Source organism: Gracilinanus agilis, chromosome 1 (assembly GCF_016433145.1).
Source record: "Gracilinanus agilis isolate LMUSP501 chromosome 1, AgileGrace, whole genome shotgun sequence".
Lineage (NCBI taxonomy): Eukaryota > Metazoa > Chordata > Mammalia > Didelphimorphia > Didelphidae > Gracilinanus > Gracilinanus agilis.
In genome coordinates, this window is record NC_058130.1 from 688,059,170 (window position 1) to 688,078,696 (window position 19,527).

Below are 19,527 nucleotides of genomic sequence, written 5' to 3' on the forward strand. Positions count from 1 at the left end.
TGCAAACACTGTTACCAGGAAGCTTCATCATCTATTTTCTTGGCTTCTTCAGTCTTTCTCTGCTTTTACTGGTTCTCACTCCTCAAATTTCACGAGGAGCTCAAGAATCAGTGCGGGCTCAAGAATCAGTGATGGTGGACCCTGGAGGCAGATAAGGCTTCCCAAATTAGGTCATCCTCCCCATCTACGCCCAACAGTGGGTCCCTGTGGGACTAATGGGAGGCTGAAGTTTATGGGGATAATGTCAGGGTCTACTCCCCTTATCTTCAGGTCGCGTTAACCCTCCATCCCCAAGCCTTTCAGTTCCAGCACAGAACATTACCCCTGCCTTCCTTCCCCCAATACACCTCTCGCGCTTACAGTTTGGAGTTCCGAGCCCCCAGCTACCCTCCCTCCCTCCCTCCTGCCTCGCTTCCGTTCCACTCAATCCGCGGCGAAAACCCTGAGCCCTAGAACTGAGAACAGAGGCGAGGGAGCAAAGCCCACCCAGCGGCTCACTGCGAGGCGCCACGATCTGGGATAGGGGAGACGGCAGCGGCGGCGGTAGCACTGGGCATGCTCTGTGGCGCCAGCGGCTGGGGGCGGGGGAGGGTTTGGGAGGAGGGGAGTCTGGGCGCCCGCGCGGCCAGTTCAGTCTGCGCGGGGCAGGCGTGCGGGGTGGATGTCCCTGCTGCAGCTGCTGAGGCGGCGGCGGCGGTGGTGGAGGCTGCAACAGCGGCAGCGGGCGGCAGCGGCTATCCCTTGTGCCTGACTTGAGGCTTCGGGTTGGAGGGCGGGAGGAAAGGGAAGAGAAGGGGAGGGGGCTGTGGTGGGCTGTCATCCCCCGAGGGGGAAGGCGCTGTCTTCTCTGCCACCCAGCGCTTCCTTTTTCTTCTTTCCCATTTTTCTTTATCTTTATTTCTTGTCTCACTGCCTCCTGGCTCTCTCCGCACGGTACCCACTTCTTGAGCCGGGGCCCGGGTTCCCGGAGGCAGCAGCAGCAGCGGCTGTGGCGGCCGCATCTGTAGCGGCGGCCGCCTGCTGGAGATCTCACAGCCTAAGCGGCTGCCAGGGAAGCTCCTCCGCTGCCTGAGCGGCAGTCCAGATTAGGCTCGCCCGCTGCCTCTGGGGGCCGTGGGCACTTTTCTTCCTTTCCCGCGGGACTCGACTAGAGCGGAGGAGCGGGCGTCGATCGAAGGGTGTGTGGTCGCCGCGCTCCTTATTATCCTGTTTATTTGGGGGGGTTCAATACTTTTTCCCATTTTTTTTTCCGGGGGAAGGGCGAGCCACTAAGGAGGTGGCTGCCGCCCCCGCCCTCCCCTCAGTCTGTCCAGCAGTCCAGCCGCTGGTCCAGCCGAGCCGCCGACCTCCTCCCACCCCCCGGGGCCGGCCCAGGAGCGAGCAGAGAGCCTAGAGGATGGAGGAGAAGTACCTGCCAGAGCTGATGGCGGAGAAGGACTCCCTGGACCCCTCCTTCACTCACGCGCTGCGGCTGGTGAACCAAGGTAAGTATTCTGAGGAGGGCCCTTCTTCAACCCCCCCTTCCTCCAGGACGGGGGGGCCCCGACCTCAGGACCCCCGCCCCCTTGGGGCGTCGAGGGGGGGACCGTTAACGAGTGTCTGGTGGCGGTTGAGGGGAGCCTGGGAACTGAGCATTTCGGGCAAAGGATCTGGGGAAAATCTTGGGGGACTGAAGAAACGATGGAGAAACTTGGGGGTCAGGGGACAAGGGAGAGAGGGGGGAGGATGATGAAAATCTGATGGGGAGACTTGGCTTAACCAGAAAGACATTGAGGGGAGTGCTTGGGAAAGGCGAAATCCGGGGTAATATTTGAGAACTAGAGGTGCTGGGGAGACTCAGGACCAGGTAGAAACCTGGGAATTTACCAGAAATTTGGGTGATAGGCTAGGGGAAAATACAGAAATGAGTCTTGGAACCGAGGAGAGATCTTGGGGAACACTTAGATTGCAGTAGCAGAGGTTTTGGAAAGCTGGGTGACAGGAGAAGGAGCAAACAGAACTGGAGGCCCTTGAATTTGGGAGGTTAGGGAACTTGTTGGGGTCTGGGAGTCACCCACTGAAGGCAGTGATTTTCCCCCTCCTAGCTAGAGTATGGAAGGAGGAGATGCTGAATTAGTGAAAGTGAGAGTCTTCAGGGGATCAAGAAGTTAGGGATTTCCCCAGGGGGAGACTTTAATGAGATTTAAGGATTGAGTCTTGTGGGACTGTCCAGAGTGGGTGAAGTTTCTATTTCTTCGTCCTTATTTCTGTTTCATGCCTGCCCTTGGCTTTTCTAAATTGAGGACCAAAGTGAGGAAAAGGAATATTTAAAGGCCAAATCCTTGAAGGGTGTCAGTTCCTGGGGGCTGGATGGGAGAGTAGGTTAAGGACAAGGGATATCTTCCTGATGTATCTTTTCAGTCCTTGGGGGATTTGGAACATTCATGCAGGAAATTGTCACTGGTAACATTATAGAAAGTGTGTACTTGATGGGACTTGGAAGGCAATAAGATAAGAGAAGAGGATTTGGAGAGAAAAACACCTGCTAAAGACAGAAATTTCCCTGGCAGTGTTCATCTCAATTTTTTTTTTTTCCCCAGACAGTGCAGGGATAAATGATGAATTAACCCTTCAGCAAACAGTTCACTTCTTTACAACCCTTTGTGCTTTGTAGTAAAATACACTGCTTATGAAGAAGGGTTCTGGAAGCACTGATTTTTCTTCTCTGTATGTTAACAATTTTTTCCCAAATATTTTATGTTTTATTAGATTTATCATTTGCAAAGGGCTGTTGTCCTTATGTTAAACTGGATCTGTTGATCTTACAACTGGTTGTGTTTATTTCATTGTTGCAACTGTTTCTGAGTAGGATTTTCATCTTATATTACTGTTGTGTTTGGGAGGACTTCAGGAGGAAGGTGACCAATAGGGTATGTTTCATGAGTTGAACAAAATTGGATTGCAGAACTTAATTTCTTGCTCCTTGCAAATAGATTTTTCTGTAATAAAAGGAGTATGTGAAAATAAAATTTAAATTTCCATTTATTAAGTTTTACAATTGAGTTCCTCACCTTTTGTGATATACATAAATCTTTTGTTGCCCATTGGGCTGTCTTCCTGGAAAAAAAAATGTCCTGTATTGTGTGAACAGAGGCATTAGAGACATCTTGGGTTACAAGTTTTCTTACAAAGAATCTTAATGAAACTATGTGGTAATCAGTTAACAAGACAAGTTTGTTTAATTAAAAAAGTCATTTTTTCAAGTCTAGATTTTTTTCTTCCATGCCTCAGTATTTTATGTCTAAAAACCTTAAAATCAGTCTTAATATGAAAGTGTTTCTTTTAAATCATCTTTTATAAATGTTGCCATCTAATTTTATGTAGTCTTCATTATAGTTATCTGGACTAGTCCACTTCCCTGCTTAAAAATGAGACTCCAGTGAGAACTGCCCTTCTCAAACTGCATATTTAAATAAGGGTTGTGGAACCCAGATGCTATGTATCTTGTTGCTGTTATGTGTGATTTAATCCACCATATATAGGATAAGATAATTTTAAAAAACAGTATATTTAGATATACAATTTATTTGAACGTTATTTTTAAGTAAAATATTAATATGCCTTGTTATATGCCTCCCAAGTTACTAGTCAAGTACTAAATATAATATCTCAATTCAAAATCAGAAAGGATATTGATTTCAAAAAAGTTAAAAAACCTTGACTTTTAATTACAATAATCATCTTGTCATTGGCTTTCTGAAAATGTTTTTATTTACTTAACTCTTGTGGCTTCTAGGAAACTATTTCATATCAGTTGTTTTTAAACTAAACACATGAACCAGTGATGGTAGAACCTGCCCACAGTGATTGCAAAATCATATATGAAGCTATTAATGTAGGGAATGAAGATGCCACAGGTTTCATTGTTGCTATGCTTTAAAAGTTAACCCTAAGACATAGAAACTGGCTCATATGTTAATTAAGATCTCTAAAAACCAAAAAGTTATCATTATAATTTTAATATGAACATATTTTGGAAATGTGTGCTCTTGGAATACTGATGCTGATTATAAAAGTTTTTATTTTAATAGTTTGTCATTGTTTTATATTCTTTTTTGGAGGACATAATAATTCATGACAGCTTAAAGATTTATACTACTTTGTTAGAGAATCATTAGATTTTTAGCAGTCACATGGGAAAGTTTTATAACTTTTTCTTAATAAAATAATTTACTGTGATGAAAGCACTAGTTTACATATGAGTCTTAACCAAGTAAATTTTTACAAGTAATTATTTTCATATTAGTAATATGTTACCTAAATGTTTTAACCTATTGCTGTTCTCTTAATTCATACCTCCATGACCATTTACTTCATAGGAATTCTCAGAATTAAAGCAAGGCTGACCGAAAGTCATAGAATTATGTACATAATGGAATCTTTAATATTTTAGATAAGATCATCACTCTTCTGATAGAGAGGTGTTGGACTTGAAATGAAGTAAAAAATAAATAAGCATTTGGGGACATGTCTGGTTGGAGAAGTTTGTTTTGATGGACTAATATGGATACTAAGAAATTTTTCCCCCCTAAGTATAGTGGGATTATCATAGGAGGGATAGACTAGTGAAAAAATACTTATTGTTTAAAAAGTAAAGAGATAATTAAAATATTTTACATGACAGATGCATATTGGATTTTGTGCTTTAAAGCATGTTAAATGGCAAGAAAGTTGAATTAATACTTTTTTCAATATCAACAACATTTTAGCTGAATGTATTTCCTGGCATTCCTTTTTTTCCCTCTTGGAAAAATATAAATATGTCTTGTATCATTTTCCTTAGACATTTTAATAGCAAATCAAGAAAATGGAGTTTGATAATATTGAAACCACATGTATTTCATCAGTTTTTAGATTTTTGGTCTTTCTAGGTGGACACATCCCACTTTCATGGAATAAAATGTTTATAGAATGAAGTATTGTAAGGGCCCCAAGGGAAAGATATCTTAACATAAATGCTTTTATTCCATGTACTATTTTTAGTAGGGCAAATGGAGATGGACAGTAAGTTGCATATTTTGTATTCTCTTTACTGATGGGACTGCTGACTCTTGCTAAAAAACATGTTCAAATATGCCTTACACATTATAATTTGAGTCCAACTCTCCAATATTGCCATGAATGGCTTTATGCTCAAGCCAAATAACCGTTAAATAAGATTACATAACCCCTTATTTTTAATTATCTAAAATAATCTATGGATTGGTGGCTGGGTCTCTGCCAACTTACAATTATTTGCTGTTGGTTGTTAAAGAAAATGGAAAAATAGTTGAGGTTAAATTTGTCTTTTTTGTTTGGTTTCAGACAGGTTGTATTTTTGTTTTCACAGTGGATTCAATTGGTTTCAAAAACAAAACCTTTGCATTGATAACTACTTATTAGGATTTCTAATATTATTTAGAATCCAATGGGTATTATCTCTAGTTTAACATAAAGGTTATTAGTTGGAGCTAGAGTGACACAGTGGAAAGAAGGTAAAATTTGAACTCAGCATGTGGGTTCAGATACCTGTTTTGTCTTTTGCTCCCTGGGGTGACCTTGAGTTACTAAGCCTTTGTGCACCACAGTTTCCTTACTTATAAGATAGGATTGTTGTACTAGATGATCTTCTGAGATCCCTTCTAGCTATCACTGTCCTTTGGTCTTAACAGCTAGTTTTGCTGGGCTTGTTACAAGATAACCGGATTAGAATGTAAATTTACTTTCTTTGTCATATGAGGAAGGGAAAGATAATCTTAAATCTTTTTGAATTAAGAAATTATTAGTTAAAGGAATACCATTTGCATTTGCAAGTACAAATAAAGAAGATTGCAATAGCAGAAATAATGTTATGGACTTAAAATAGCAAAATCACTCAGTTTCATCTAATAGAATACTTAGGTTTATTCAAGATGGCAATTTTTCTTTTTCGTTAATGCAGGTAACATTTAATATTTAAAAATATTATTTGACTTAGGTTTAGAGGGCATAGTTATTCTGATAACTCTTTTAGAGATTACTGTGATTTAAGAGTAACAACTGAAAGCATAAAATTATGACACATTTTAATAACTGAGTACTGGCGATGCCATTTATTATTTTGATATGAAGTCTTGAATTTATTTATCATATTCCTTCCCTAAGGAAAGGAATCTTATCCTCAGAAATGATCCTATGAGGTAACATAGTGGCCCTTTTATATTTAAAGAAATAATATGAGTAGTTAAATAATTGGTCAAGGTATGATGGAATAGCTAGTTAAGGACACAGTAGTTTTGAAGACCATTGATTTCTCCTCAAAAAAATGGAAGCTCCTTGAGGTTAGGAACTATTTTTTTTGTCCTTAATGCCCACGACAGTTTTTATGCACAATCTCTACTTAATAAAAGCTGAGTGGACTTAAATTAAGTCTTGGTAAATACATAGTTTAGTTTCTTCACATTGACATGCCTGTACCATATATACTCTAGTCTCCTTTTTATTGGGCTTTGTCAGGATTGACTGACATTTTAATAATATTGATGACATTTGAAGAATTTGTAAGAATGAAAATGGACATCAACACTCATAATCTCCTTTTTTACCACTTTGTGGCAAAGGATTATTCATTAAAAAACATACATTGATTGGCTAATACATGTAACATTCAGTAAAAGGGAGTAGTTAATTTGTCTTAGGGAAAGGTGTCAAAGAACTCTAATAGAATTTTCCCAAATATATTACTAGAAGGTTTTTTTTGCCAGTGCAGTTCGTTAAACAAGCATTGGAGTAATACAATACTGTTTAAATGTAGTAGAACTGTAGGGGTTCAACAATGGGAGACAATGAGAAAATGATGTCATATCTGCTTTGAATCAGATGTTTATTTACTTTTTTTAAACTTCTGAAGCCTGTGCACTGTAATGCAATTAACTTTTGCTCAATAAAATCCTAATTAGATTTCAAATGACAGATTAAAAACAAGCCCAGAGACCTTGTCACATGCAGATAAGTAAGCTTTCCTGAAAGAGTTAATCTATACTTTTTTTTTCTCAATGAAAAAAATGAAAACCCAGATGGGATGTCACTTGCAAATATAAGTGACAGCATATTCCTTGCTGACTCTTCTTTTGAAAGGGAACCTGTAAGCCTCTGTGGCTTGCCTAATGTTGGGCGAAAATTTCCCAGAAAGCAGAACTTATCAAAGCTTTTATTTGGGGGAATTTGAGTGATGCAATACTTTATGATAAAGATACTGTTAAAAAAGAGAAAGTCAGGATTTAAGATTTTTTGAATTATAGAATTCATAGCATGTTGAAATTGGAAGTGCTCAGAAAGATCATTTTGCCTAATACCTTTATTTTATAGAGAATTGAAATGACTTGCCCCAAGGTCAAAGGATTTAGTAGACTTTTAACCTAGTGTTGCTTCTGTAAAACCACCTTGTTTTCTTACAAAAAGTTTCTTTTTTATCTAATGTTTTTCATTAGTAATGATACATTTAAAATAATCAATTAAATTGACCATCTTTTGTCATAGGATCATTCATTTAACAAGCATCTATTGTTCACCCAGTAGATGTTTCTTAGAACAGTTGACCTCCTTTTAGTTTTGGTCACAAATAATTTCTGTTTGAATGGCAAGAATCTGGAAAGTCAAATTATGTCACTATTATTTTAGTTGTACAACATGCACTTATTTGAAAAAATAAATGTATTTTTCTATGCCCTCCAATGGTGTGCTTTAATAGATAACTTCATACAAGATTCAAGGTAAGAATTTTAATTGCCTATTTCAAAAGGATAGGTAATAAAATAGGAAATAATTTGTTCCTTTCTCTTGTAAAGTTTAGTTTGTGATTCTTACTGTTAGTAAAACTTGTCTATCCTTTTCCCTTAAAGAATCTGTTGCAGAAATGAAGAGCTTTTTCCCATTTTAATTAAAGTATTTTTTGTATTGTAGTCACCTTTTATTTACTTGAACCAGCTGATTTTTATGTAATTGTGCATTGTTTTGGACTTTAAAGTATAGCATATATTATAGTAAAATTTCATTCTTCTTCAGAAATACTCTAAAAATGAATGTTATGGTTTTAAAACTGAAACAATTGATTTTAAGTATTTTAATATTAGATTAACATGATTTATAAAATTATAGCAAATAGCATTGTGCTCTACATAATGGTTATGTAGATAATGTTAGATACAGAGAATCATAAACCAGCCTTGAAAGTGTGATTCAAAGAGTTTTAGAGCTTAAAAGGGCCAAGGAGATTAGAGGCAGTATGTGGCAAATAGAATCCTGACCTAGACTTGAAGTCAGAAAGATTTAAGTTCAGATACCAGCTTTATGATGAATAAAAGTCATTTAATGTCCCTGAGGCCCAATATCTTTATCTGTAAAATGGGGATAATAATGACAACTAAGGTACCAACCTCTCAAGATTATCATGAAGCTTAAATGATGTAGTATTTGTGAAATGCATTGTAAACTTTAAGGTAATATATATTATTATATTATCTCTAGAGAGAATATGGGGTTATGGTAGAAAAGCACTGGATAAAAAATCAGAACACCCGTGTTTGAGAATGATTGGCTCTAACTTTGGTTAAATGTATGACCTTGGATGAGTTGTTTATCTCACCGAAGACTCAGTTACCTTATTGTAAAATAAGTAATTTTCTATTATTGTGGAGTGCACACACTTTTGCAGTCTCCCAGGCTTACAACTAGTTGTCATCCTCGCTGTTAATCATCTTTCTCTCACCCTCCCTCTCCCATATCCAATCTCTTACCAAGGGTTGTCTATTTCACCTCTGCAGCATCTGTTAAAAAAAGGCCTCATCTCTTCTCTATATTTGCCACCAGCCTGGCACAGACCTGCATCTCCTCATGCCAAGATTATTACTTCTGGTTGAGTGACTTGTCATTTCTCACCCAAATCTAGCCCATCCTTCAACTGCTATAATGATTTTCCTAAAGTGCATGTTCTAGTCTCCCCTCTTCCCCAACCCAATAAACTCTAGTGGCTCCCAGAATTAAATATAAAAACCCTTTGCTGTTCAAAGCCATTAATAATTTACTTTCCCTTTTCCAGTCTTCTTATACCTTATACTCCCCTGCGTACTCTGTGGTCCAGTGATACTGGACTTCTTGCCATTCCATAATTAAGAGACTCCATCTCTCAGCTCTGAACCTTTTCTGTCCAAGATGCCTGGAATTCCCTCCATCGATTCTACTAGGTTTCCTGGCTTCCATCAAGAATAAGTTAAATCCTTTATAGGAAGCTTTGTCCAATCTTATTTCCTATTTCCCCTTCATGTAACTGGCTTGAACATAGTTTTTGAATGTTGTTTCCTCCATTAGAATGTGAGCTCCTCAAGGGCAGGATCTGTTTTTGTCTTTTCTTTGTATACCCAACACTTAGCAATTCTTAAATGTTTATTGACCAGGGGATAAAAATATTTGCACTACTTTCATCACAGAGTTATTGTGAAGAAAATACTTTGTAAATCTTAGAAAGGTAGATGTGTGAACTACTATCATTAACATCTAGTCCTATAATCCCCCTTATTTTACTTTAAGGGAAGAAACTGAGGCCAAAAGAAGAAACTTAAATTGCTCAAAATCACATACTCATGAAGCTGGGGCTAAAACTAGGTCTACTGGTCTAGGGCTTTTTCTGTTAATATATCTTAATTTTGTGCTGAAGAAATCTTAGTACAGGAAACAGTTAAGGGGTAGTAGTAAAAGACAGCAAATTGCTTATCCTTGTGAGATATAGAGTTCATCTCACTAAAAGTGTATTTATGAATAACAGTTTTTCAACCATGCAAATTGGCAGGTGTCCAGGACATACAATAAATGAAGTAACAGGTAGAAATGAAAGCATAATAAACTGAGGCTGTACATCCTATTTTCTCTTTAAGTTTTCAGAGGAATTTGGTGTCTATTACAGAACCCTGAATTAATTTGCTGTAGGGAGACACTAATGTCCAGTGATCTAGTAAGCATAAAAAGTGTGTTTCTCTGAGGGGAAGGAAAGAGATATTTCAAAAACTTGTAAAGAACCCTTCCACATTTACGAGTGTGAAAGATTTTGTTTGAACTAGTTTTACTGTTATATATGTGCATGTATGTGTGTATATAACTGTTAATAATAATACCATTTTAAATATTTTTTCTTTTTATTGTATAGCATTTTCATATCATTAGGGCTTCATTATCAGTGCCCAAGAAATATTCAAGGAGAAAATAATTTTTATTAAGTTATCAATTATCATTTAGTTAATATATGGCATAAAATCAGCAAGCAACATTGTTTGGTTTGTATCATTCTATTTTAGAAACAGCATCTGAAGCTGAAATTAAGAAGTAAAGGTTTCACAAATTCTTTTATGTCAGCACCCTAAAATAATATGTGGATATCACTGGACTTTTTTGGCAGGCATAAGACATTTTACACTGAATTTATAAATTGTATATTCCTCCTAATTTTGCATATTTTTCTAATTTTCTGGCCGTCAGCTTTTCCTGATACTTTTAGAACTTTTTTCAAGGTGCTCTTGACAATTTTTTGATGTTCTTATTTGAGAATCTTGTGAGAGCATCTTTTTTAAATATCATTTTTAAATTTAAATCTTACACTTCAGGTCAGTGTTGACACAGGCTCCCATAAAAAGACATAAGGTGATAGCTTTTATGGTCCTCGGTCCTTTTTTTTCATTTTTTAGTGTTTTTTTGCTATATTTTATATTGGCTTTCCACTAGATGGCCCCCTTTGTACCACTGTTAACTTCTTAAGAGAACTATTAGATACTTATATATTAAAATTGGCAGTTAACCAATTTGTAAAATTTGTAGATTTTTATACAACCTTATATATCTTTATGTTTTAGAAACTCGTTAGGACATCAAGATTCCCTTATTTTATAGGAAATTAAGATTTTAAAAAAATTCTTTGGATGCTAATTTAGTTTTAATCATTGAAGTCCTCTTTAAAGTAAAAATCAGAAAATATTTTTCTTCCTTTTGACTCTGATTTAGGGAACATATTTAACATTTTAGATTTTCTGTAAAGTGAAGTTTATTTATAATACCCACTTTAATGTTGATTCTTCAGGGAGAAAAAAATGTCATCTAGTAGTGGGTTAGAAATTGACATCATGTTTAAGTTTAATATATGGCTTAAAATATTAACTCAAACCCATTGCCTTCATTCCTCAATATATGTGCTGATATTTCCTTGAATACTGTGGCTCCCAGGTTCATTAACCTTCTAAACTCTCATGAATTTTGCTTTTAACTTCCCTTTAAGCATACACAGGTGTTCATAATGTTGATTTGACCATCATCCATAACTGTTGTACCTCTGTGATTGAATACTCACAAATTCTCACCAGCTAAGCTTTCCTTTCAAATTTTCCTTTTGCTTCATTTCCTCTGAACCAGGACCCTATTCTCCATTCTCACTGTGATCTCTAGTCTCCTGTTCATTCTTTTTTTATCCTTTATTCTTTATTATAGTCCATCCCCTTGATCTGTTCTCCCTAGTGTTAAATTTATTTTTGATTAGTTGAGATATGCACTGATTCCTTTGAACTTTGTCCTTTTGGCCCCTTGACCTTTGTCCTTTTGGCCCCTTGACCTTTTTTCTTTTTTGCCTTACTAAACCATAGACCTGGATTATGCCTGTGATTAGCTTTTCTTTCTGTGTGCCTATGCTGCTGACTACAGTGGGAAAGACATATAACTGTCGAGTTCATTACAGATTCATGTTATCTGATCTCAAATAGACACATTATTGCTGAATAGCAGTTCTTTTGTTCAGTATGTGATTCATTATCAATTATACTCTCAAATAGTAGCTAAAACCTTTTTCTCTCATTAAATATATAGAGGACACTGCCTATCTCCCTCTGAGGTTAGTACCTTGTCTTCCAGCTTTACTGAGATTTGCAGCTAGGTGGCACAGTAGATAGAGCTCCAGGCCCTGGAGTCACCAAGAACTGAATTCAGATCTAACATCAGACACTAGTTATGTGACCTTGGGCAAGTCACATAAACTCTGTTTTCTTGTTTCCTTGTCTGTAAAATGGAGAAAATAATAGCACCTGTTTCCCAGGGAAATAATTGATAATACTTATAAAGCTCTTAGCACAGGGCCTGCCACATTGACTTTGAACGAATGTTAGCTCTAGGCCTCCATCTCCTCTTACTCTTCCTTTTACTATGAGCTCCCTCTTCCCCTCTTTGCTCTTCAAAACATTTATTCTGACACTCCTCCATTCTCCCTTTGTGCTACTTTCTAACAAAATAGATGAGCTTTGTTGTTTTTTGTTTCTTAGTGATTTTCTAGTGCTTGTGGAGATTGTTTTCTAGATTTCCAGATGTGAGGCCATATTTCTTAGATTTCCTGGTCATAGAAAAAGTAGAATCTTGGTTTCTGGAAGGACTTGAGGAAATTACATAAAGTTCTGATGAGTAGGTATTTGAGTAGGAAAAAAAAAAGTGACATTTGAATTTCCAGTGTCTACCACATCAGATACTGCTTCTTACATGAAATCTACAATTCCTAATCTAAAACCAAAAGATGAATTTTAAATCTTATTGAGTGTTTATTTTTCATCATGTTCATCTCTTCTAAAATTCAACCCTCATTGAGATATTTGTTTAATACTGGGCCAGGGGGTGGAACTCTTCTATATGCATTCTAGAATTCTAGAAGATGACTTCTGATGGTTGCTAGTATATTGTTCTTCAGTATATTGCTTCAGATTATAGTTATTCAACATGTTATAGTTGTACCTAACCACGAAGTACTAGATGGTGCTCAGATACCAATATCTTATTACTTAAAATCAGTCTTAGCTATAAAATTATCTGCATACAAGTTAATAGAGCTATGCAAGAAATTCCACAGCTAATCCTTTGTCACTTCATTTACACTTTTCATTCTCCTTCAAAGACTAAATTATCTACATTTAACTGTATTTAATTATCACAATGAAAACAGTAGAACAATGGAAAGGCATGAATAATGGGTACAGATCTATTGTCATTGATTTATATATGAGAAATTGAAAAATATTTTCTGAACAACATTTGTGGCTGGTAATAAAGGACAATTCACAAACTGACAAATAGTTCAAATTATTACCTGTATGATAGTGAAAAATTTGGGGGGAAGACTTTTTTTTTTTAAAAATAGTAGATCTGAGGAACACTTTGAGTGTGCTGTGTGTCAGTTCTGTGGAGTAGCTTGGAAAAGACATGGACAAGATCTCACATAAGGAGTGATCATAGGACATCTGAGATCTGGATTTGTGATTTTCTGTGATCATCTGATGAGATTGCAAACCATATTTTGGAGTAAATGTGTAGGAATAATGTCTTTTGCCCAGAGATTTTTGAGCTCATGCCTGTCTATTAGCTTATAATATCAATTTGTAATAGTTATGCTCTATATCTTTTATATCTACAGATTCTAGATTTGTTCTGTAATTTCTACTGGAAATTTCAATGTTAGATTACTTTCTTGACCTACATTATCAAGCCCATCAAATTTCACAATTAGCTGCAACCTAGATTATCCTTGTCTTGAATTATTTGTCAAGGAGTTCTTTACAAAATCTGTTTGATTAATGCAGGCCGTTATAAACTTTATGGACTATTTGCCCATTTAGGAATTATCCTAAATATAATTATTACTTCAGAAAGTGATCATGTTGTCTTCATGCTACGTGAAATGTATATGTACGAAATAGGGAGAAGAAATGACGTTACCTAGAAACTTGTTGGCCTACACTTCATTCCCGATAATGAAGACTCTAAGGGGCACATAGCATGTGTATATAGATAGATAAATAGAATCATAAACTGTCAGCTAAAACAGGCCTTAGAGGTCATCTAGACATCTATAAAAAGAATACTTTTAAAATATAAATTAGCCCTCTGAGGCTCAGAGACATTAAATGATGACAAATAGTATAACTGACCTTATAAGCATCTCTTTTAATCATAAATAACCAGGAAATATCAAGACATCATATTGAGGGTGTGGCATAATTTGACCTTGAGTTTATTAGTTATACTTGTTTATATTCTATAGTGGATTCTAGAGGGATTTATAAATGTGTTTTTTTTCCTTTAAAGGAGTTGTCACATGAAGGCATGGTAGTCCATCTTCTGTTATTTATTACTAGCATATTGATAATACTGGTGAGATAGCCCTTTCCTATTGAATTCTTTTAAAATGCTGTTGTTGAAAACATAAAGACTCATGTATCATAAATGGCTTTTCTTAATTCAGCTAGTGTTTGAACTAAACTGGTTTATCTCTGGGTTTATCCTACCCCTTTCATAGCCTTATTGTCCATAAAAATCAGTAACCAAATGTAATTCAGAATTATTTTCATTTGGCTTATAGGACTATGCACTTAATGTTGATTAAGTCTAAATACTTTACATTTCAAGAAATTTTATTAGTTCTAATTCACTCTAATGCATGGGCATCAGAATTATAATGCTGGTTTTCATTTTCTGGTGTTTGGGAAGGACTTCAAAATTAACATATTTATAGTCCATACTTTATTTGGTGTACCTTTTTAATATTATGCTCTACTTGAGAAAGTTTTAAAAAGCTATTTGCAGTTTTGCTATCTCCTTGGAAAATGGCAAATAAAAACAACAAAAAACTTTCTAAGAATTCAATTTACTTTATCAACGGAGAAATTTGTTGTCCCCAAGGTGTAATAGCATTCACACTCCAGAATTCTGAAAAACTGCATAATCATATCTTAAAAAAAGAAATGTGATTATTTTGCAGTAAAATATAGATTCAGAATACTAGTAGATACCAAACCAATGATGTTTTTTCTTGGTACATAGTAGTATTTTTCTCCCTTTTTTGGGAGGGAGGTAGATGAAGATCAGACCTGAGGTTTTATTTTCTTTATGATGAAACTCCTTCTTCTAGTAGATTTGGATAGTAATTTATAAACTTAGATAACTGCCTGAAACACAAATTCTTGTCCATTAGCCCACAACCAGTAACAGAAGTGGGAGTTGAATCCAGATCTTCCTAAAAAGGAGTTTGACCTTTTGTTCATTGAACTAAGATTCTTCTCATCACTGTGTCATACTCTAAAAATCTTTTGATCTAGATTCCAGAAAGGTATGTATCTGTAGGGTCTTGCCTTACCCTCTCAAAGCTCATCCTTTATTTTGTATAAAGATAACACTTTTAAAAAGTGTCTTTTTTCATTATTTTATTTAACAGTTTTGGTCCAAATTCTTAATGGCTCAGTTTATGTTTTATATCTTGTTCAAGTTCTTTAAAATGAAGGCCTGGGAACTATTAAGAAAATCAGTTATATGACTTGTCAAATCTATGAAGGGTGAAGAGAAACTAATTTAAAATGGAGCCTTTCCATGTGGTATTTTTCTTTTTGTTATTTACTAATTTTGACTTTAGTTCTGACAAGTTGATAATCAGACTCTATGCAGATAGTTAACTAAGGGTTAATTCCCACATTAGTAAAAAGTTTCTTCTTGTCAAAATATAATGTTTAATTGTGTGTGTAATATTATTTTTGTGATCATGTCTAGCAGCTAGTGGATAGAGCACTGGACCTGGAGTCATGGAGACCTCCGTTCAAATCCAGCCTTAGACACTTAACTGACTATGACCTTGGACATATTCAATCTTAACACTGTTTGCTTCACTTCCTCAGCTGTGAAATGAGCATAAAAAGAAATGGCAGACCAATCCAATATCTTTGCAAAGAAAACTCCCTCAAAAGGGATCACTGAGAGTCAGATGAGACTGAAAAGCAGCTAAACAACATATGTAGCACCAACCAATTCTTTTATTAAAGTGCTCGAGATGTAGGTCTGAGGCTCATGTGTAATCTATAAGTCTTCAGCTTCTTTCATTCTTCCAGAATCGTGTTTTCCCATATTTATTCCTATTGTCATATTTGCCTGCTTTTTCATTGAAGTTATGACCTTAGTAACATTTCTCTTCTTTGATGTTTAAGTTGTAGTTATTTTTGTGGTAGACCTTTTGAAATTATATGTCATAGTGTCTCAGTATGAGATATGAAATACTGTTTCTTGTTTTTTGACTTGCAATAAAGCACACTACCAACTCTTTTCCTTCCAAGGAATACTTAGGATCTATCCTTTTAGTTGCAACTTTCTTCTCCTTTTGTTTATACCCAAAATATCAACTGTTTATGATTGACCCCTTTTTTGTAATAATAGCCATTCACTGGTCATTAGATCAGAATATAAACTTTGGAGTGCCACTTTTCAAATTAAAGTTTATAGAGCTCTGTAAAACTTGATTCTTTGTACCGTCTGCCCCCATCTTTCCTTCTCTGCCACCATCATTATAGAATTAGAAGGTTATTAGCATAGGACTGAGGGCCATCTTATTTATGTAATTGTTTGTTTCATGGATTGCGATGTTAAAAATATGAAGATTCGCCATAACCAGGCTTTTTTATTGGAAAATGGACCAAATAAAACAAATCTAAACAAAGTTCAACAAACCAGCTTCCCAAGCAAAGTCATCGCCAAAGTATTTAATGATGAAAATTGAAGTTTGACAACAAATAAATAAAGGTTAATTGTAAAAATGATTATTACGAACTATTTTCTCCGTAATGTACAGTGAGGATAGCATGATTTTGAATGTGCTATAAGAGCACTAAGTAAATAAAAATGGAAAAAGCAGTTGGATTAGAACTTAGAGTAGATATATATTAGTTGTGATGTAATTGTTAGATGATTAAGTACTGAAATTCAAACATTCTTTTTTATCTATATTTTAAAAAGCTATTTTATTTTCCTAATAACATGTAATAATTTTAACATATATTTTTTGAAATTATAAGATCCAACTTATTCCTCTTCCTTTCTTCCCTTACCCCTTCTGAAGATGGTAATCAATTTGATCTGGATTATACATATATTTTTATGCAAAACATACTTCTACATTGGTCATTTTTTTCATATTCTTAAACCATTTATTAATATTCATTATTAACATGGTTACATGATTCATGCTCCTACTTTCCCCTTCGACCCCCGCTCTCCCCCCACCCATGGCCGATGCACATTTCCACTGGTTTTAACATGTGTCATTGATCAAGACCTATTTCAAATTGTTGGTAGTTGCATTGGTGTGGTAGTTTCGAGTCTACATTCCCAATCATGTCCACCTCAACCCAAGTGTTCAAGAAGTTGTTTTTCTTATATGTTTCCTCTCCTGTAGTTCTTCCTCTGAATGTGGGTAGCATTCTTTACCATAAATCCCTCAGAACTGCCCTGTGTCATTGCATTGCTGCTGGTACAGAAGTCCATTACATTCAAATTTACCACAGTATATCAGTCTCTGTGTACAATGTTCTTCTGGCTCTGCTCCTTTCACTCTGCATCAATTCCTGGAGGTCTTTCCAGTTCACATGGAATTCCTTCAGTTTATTATTCCTTTGAGCACAATAGTATTCCATCACCAGCATATACCACAATTTGTTCAGCCATTCCCCAATTGAAGGACATACCCTCCTTTTCCAGTTTTTTACCACTGCAAAAAGCTCAGCTATAAATATTTTCATACAAGTCTGTTTATCTATGATCTCTTTGGGCTACAAACCCAACAATGGTATAGCTGGATCAAAGGACAGGCATTCTTTTATAGCCCTTTGAGCATGATTCCAAATTGCCAGCCAGAATGGTTGGATCAGTTCACAGCTCCACCAGCAATGCATTAATGTCCCAATTTTGCCACATCCCCTCCAGCATTCATTACTCTCCCCTTCTTTCATTTTAGCCAATCTGCTAGGTGTGACGTGATACCTCAAAGTTGTTTTGATTTGCATTTCTCTAATTATTAGAGATTTAGAACACTTTCTCATGTGCTTATTGATACTTTTGATTTCTTTACCTGAAAATTGCCTATTCATGTCTCTTGCCCATTTTTCAATTGGGGAATGGCTTGATTTTTTATACAATTGATTTAACTCCTTTTATATTTGAGTAATTAGACCCCTGTCAGGGTTTTTTGTTATAAAGATTTTTTCCCAATTTGTTGTTTCCCTTCTGATTTTGACTACTTTGTTTTTGTTTGTACAAAAGCTTTTTAGCTTAATATAATCAAAACAATTTAATTTACATTTTGTAATTTTCTCTAACTCTTCCTTGGTTTTAAAATCTTTCCTTTCCCAGAGATCTGACAGGTATACTATTTTCTGTTCACTTAACTTATTTATAGTTTCCCTCTTAATATTCAAGTCTTTCACCCATTCTGAATTTATCTTGGTGTAGGGTGTGAGATGTTGATCTAGACCTAATTTCTCCCATATTGTTTTCAAAATTTCCCAGCAGTTTTTGTCAAATAGTGGATTCATGTCCCAAAAGTTGGGCTCCTTGAGTTTATCATACACTGTCTTGCTGATGTCATTTACCCCAAGTCTATTGCACTGATCCTCCCTTCTGTCTCTTAGCCAGTACCATATTGTTTTGATGACTGCTGCTTTATAGTATAGTTTAATATCTGGTACTGCTAGGCCCCCTTCCTTCACATTTTTTTTCATTATTTCCCTTGATATTCTTGATCTTTTGTTATTCCAAATGAAATTTGTTATAGTTTTTCCTAATTCAGTAAAAAGTTTTTTGGTAGTTTGATAGGTATGGCGCTAAATAGGTAAATTAATTTGGGCAGAATGGTCATTTTTATTATGTTAGCTCATCCTACCCATGAGCGATCAATGATTTTCCAGTTGTTTAGATCTAATTTTATTTGTTTGGAAAGTGTTTTGTAGTTGTTTTCATATAATTGCTGTGTTTGTTTTGGTAGATAGATTCCTAAGTATTTTATATTGTCTAGGGTGATTTTAAATGGTATTTCTCTTTCTACCTCTTGCTGCTCTAATGTGTTGGAAATGTATAGAAATGCTGATGATTTATGTGCATTTATTTTGTATCCTGCAATTCTGCTAAAGTTGTTGATTATTTCTGCAAGCTTCTTAGTTGATTCTCTGGCATTTTTTAAGTAGACCATCATATCATCTGCAAAGAGTGATAGCTTAGTCTCCTTGTTGTGTATTTTGATACCTTCAATTTCTTTTTCCTCTCTAATTGCTACTGCTAGGGTTTCTAGTACTATGTTGAATAATAGAGGTGATAATGGGCATCCTTGCTTCACTCCTGATCTTATTGGGAAGGCTTCTAATTTATCCCAATTGCATATGATGCTTGTTGATGGTTTTAGGTATATACTGTTTATTATTTTTTGGAAAGGTCCTTCTATTCCTATACTTTTCAGTGTTTTCAATAGGAATGGATGCTGTATTTTGTGAAAGGCTTTTTGAGCATCTATTGAGATAATCATGTGATTTTTGTTTGTTAGACTGTTGATATGGTCAATTATGTGGATGGTTTTCCTAATGTTGAACCATCCTTGCATTCCTGGTATAAATCCTACCTGATCATGTTGGATGATCTTGATTACTTGCTGGAATC

At 35.7% G+C, this 19,527-nt stretch overlaps 1 protein-coding gene across 1 annotated transcript in view; it reads left to right on the top strand.

Annotated features, from left to right (window-relative positions):
• The first annotated feature begins 1,060 nt into the window (after positions 1-1,060).
• KHDRBS3 (KH RNA binding domain containing, signal transduction associated 3) overlaps positions 1,061-19,527 on the top strand; it is a 213,556-nt gene continuing 195,089 nt past the window's right edge. Inside the window, exon 1 of the mRNA XM_044669251.1 lies at positions 1,061-1,484. Within this exon, the coding sequence (XP_044525186.1) occupies positions 1,397-1,484 (88 nt within the window). The 5' untranslated portion in view covers positions 1,061-1,396. The remainder of the gene's footprint in view (positions 1,485-19,527) is intronic.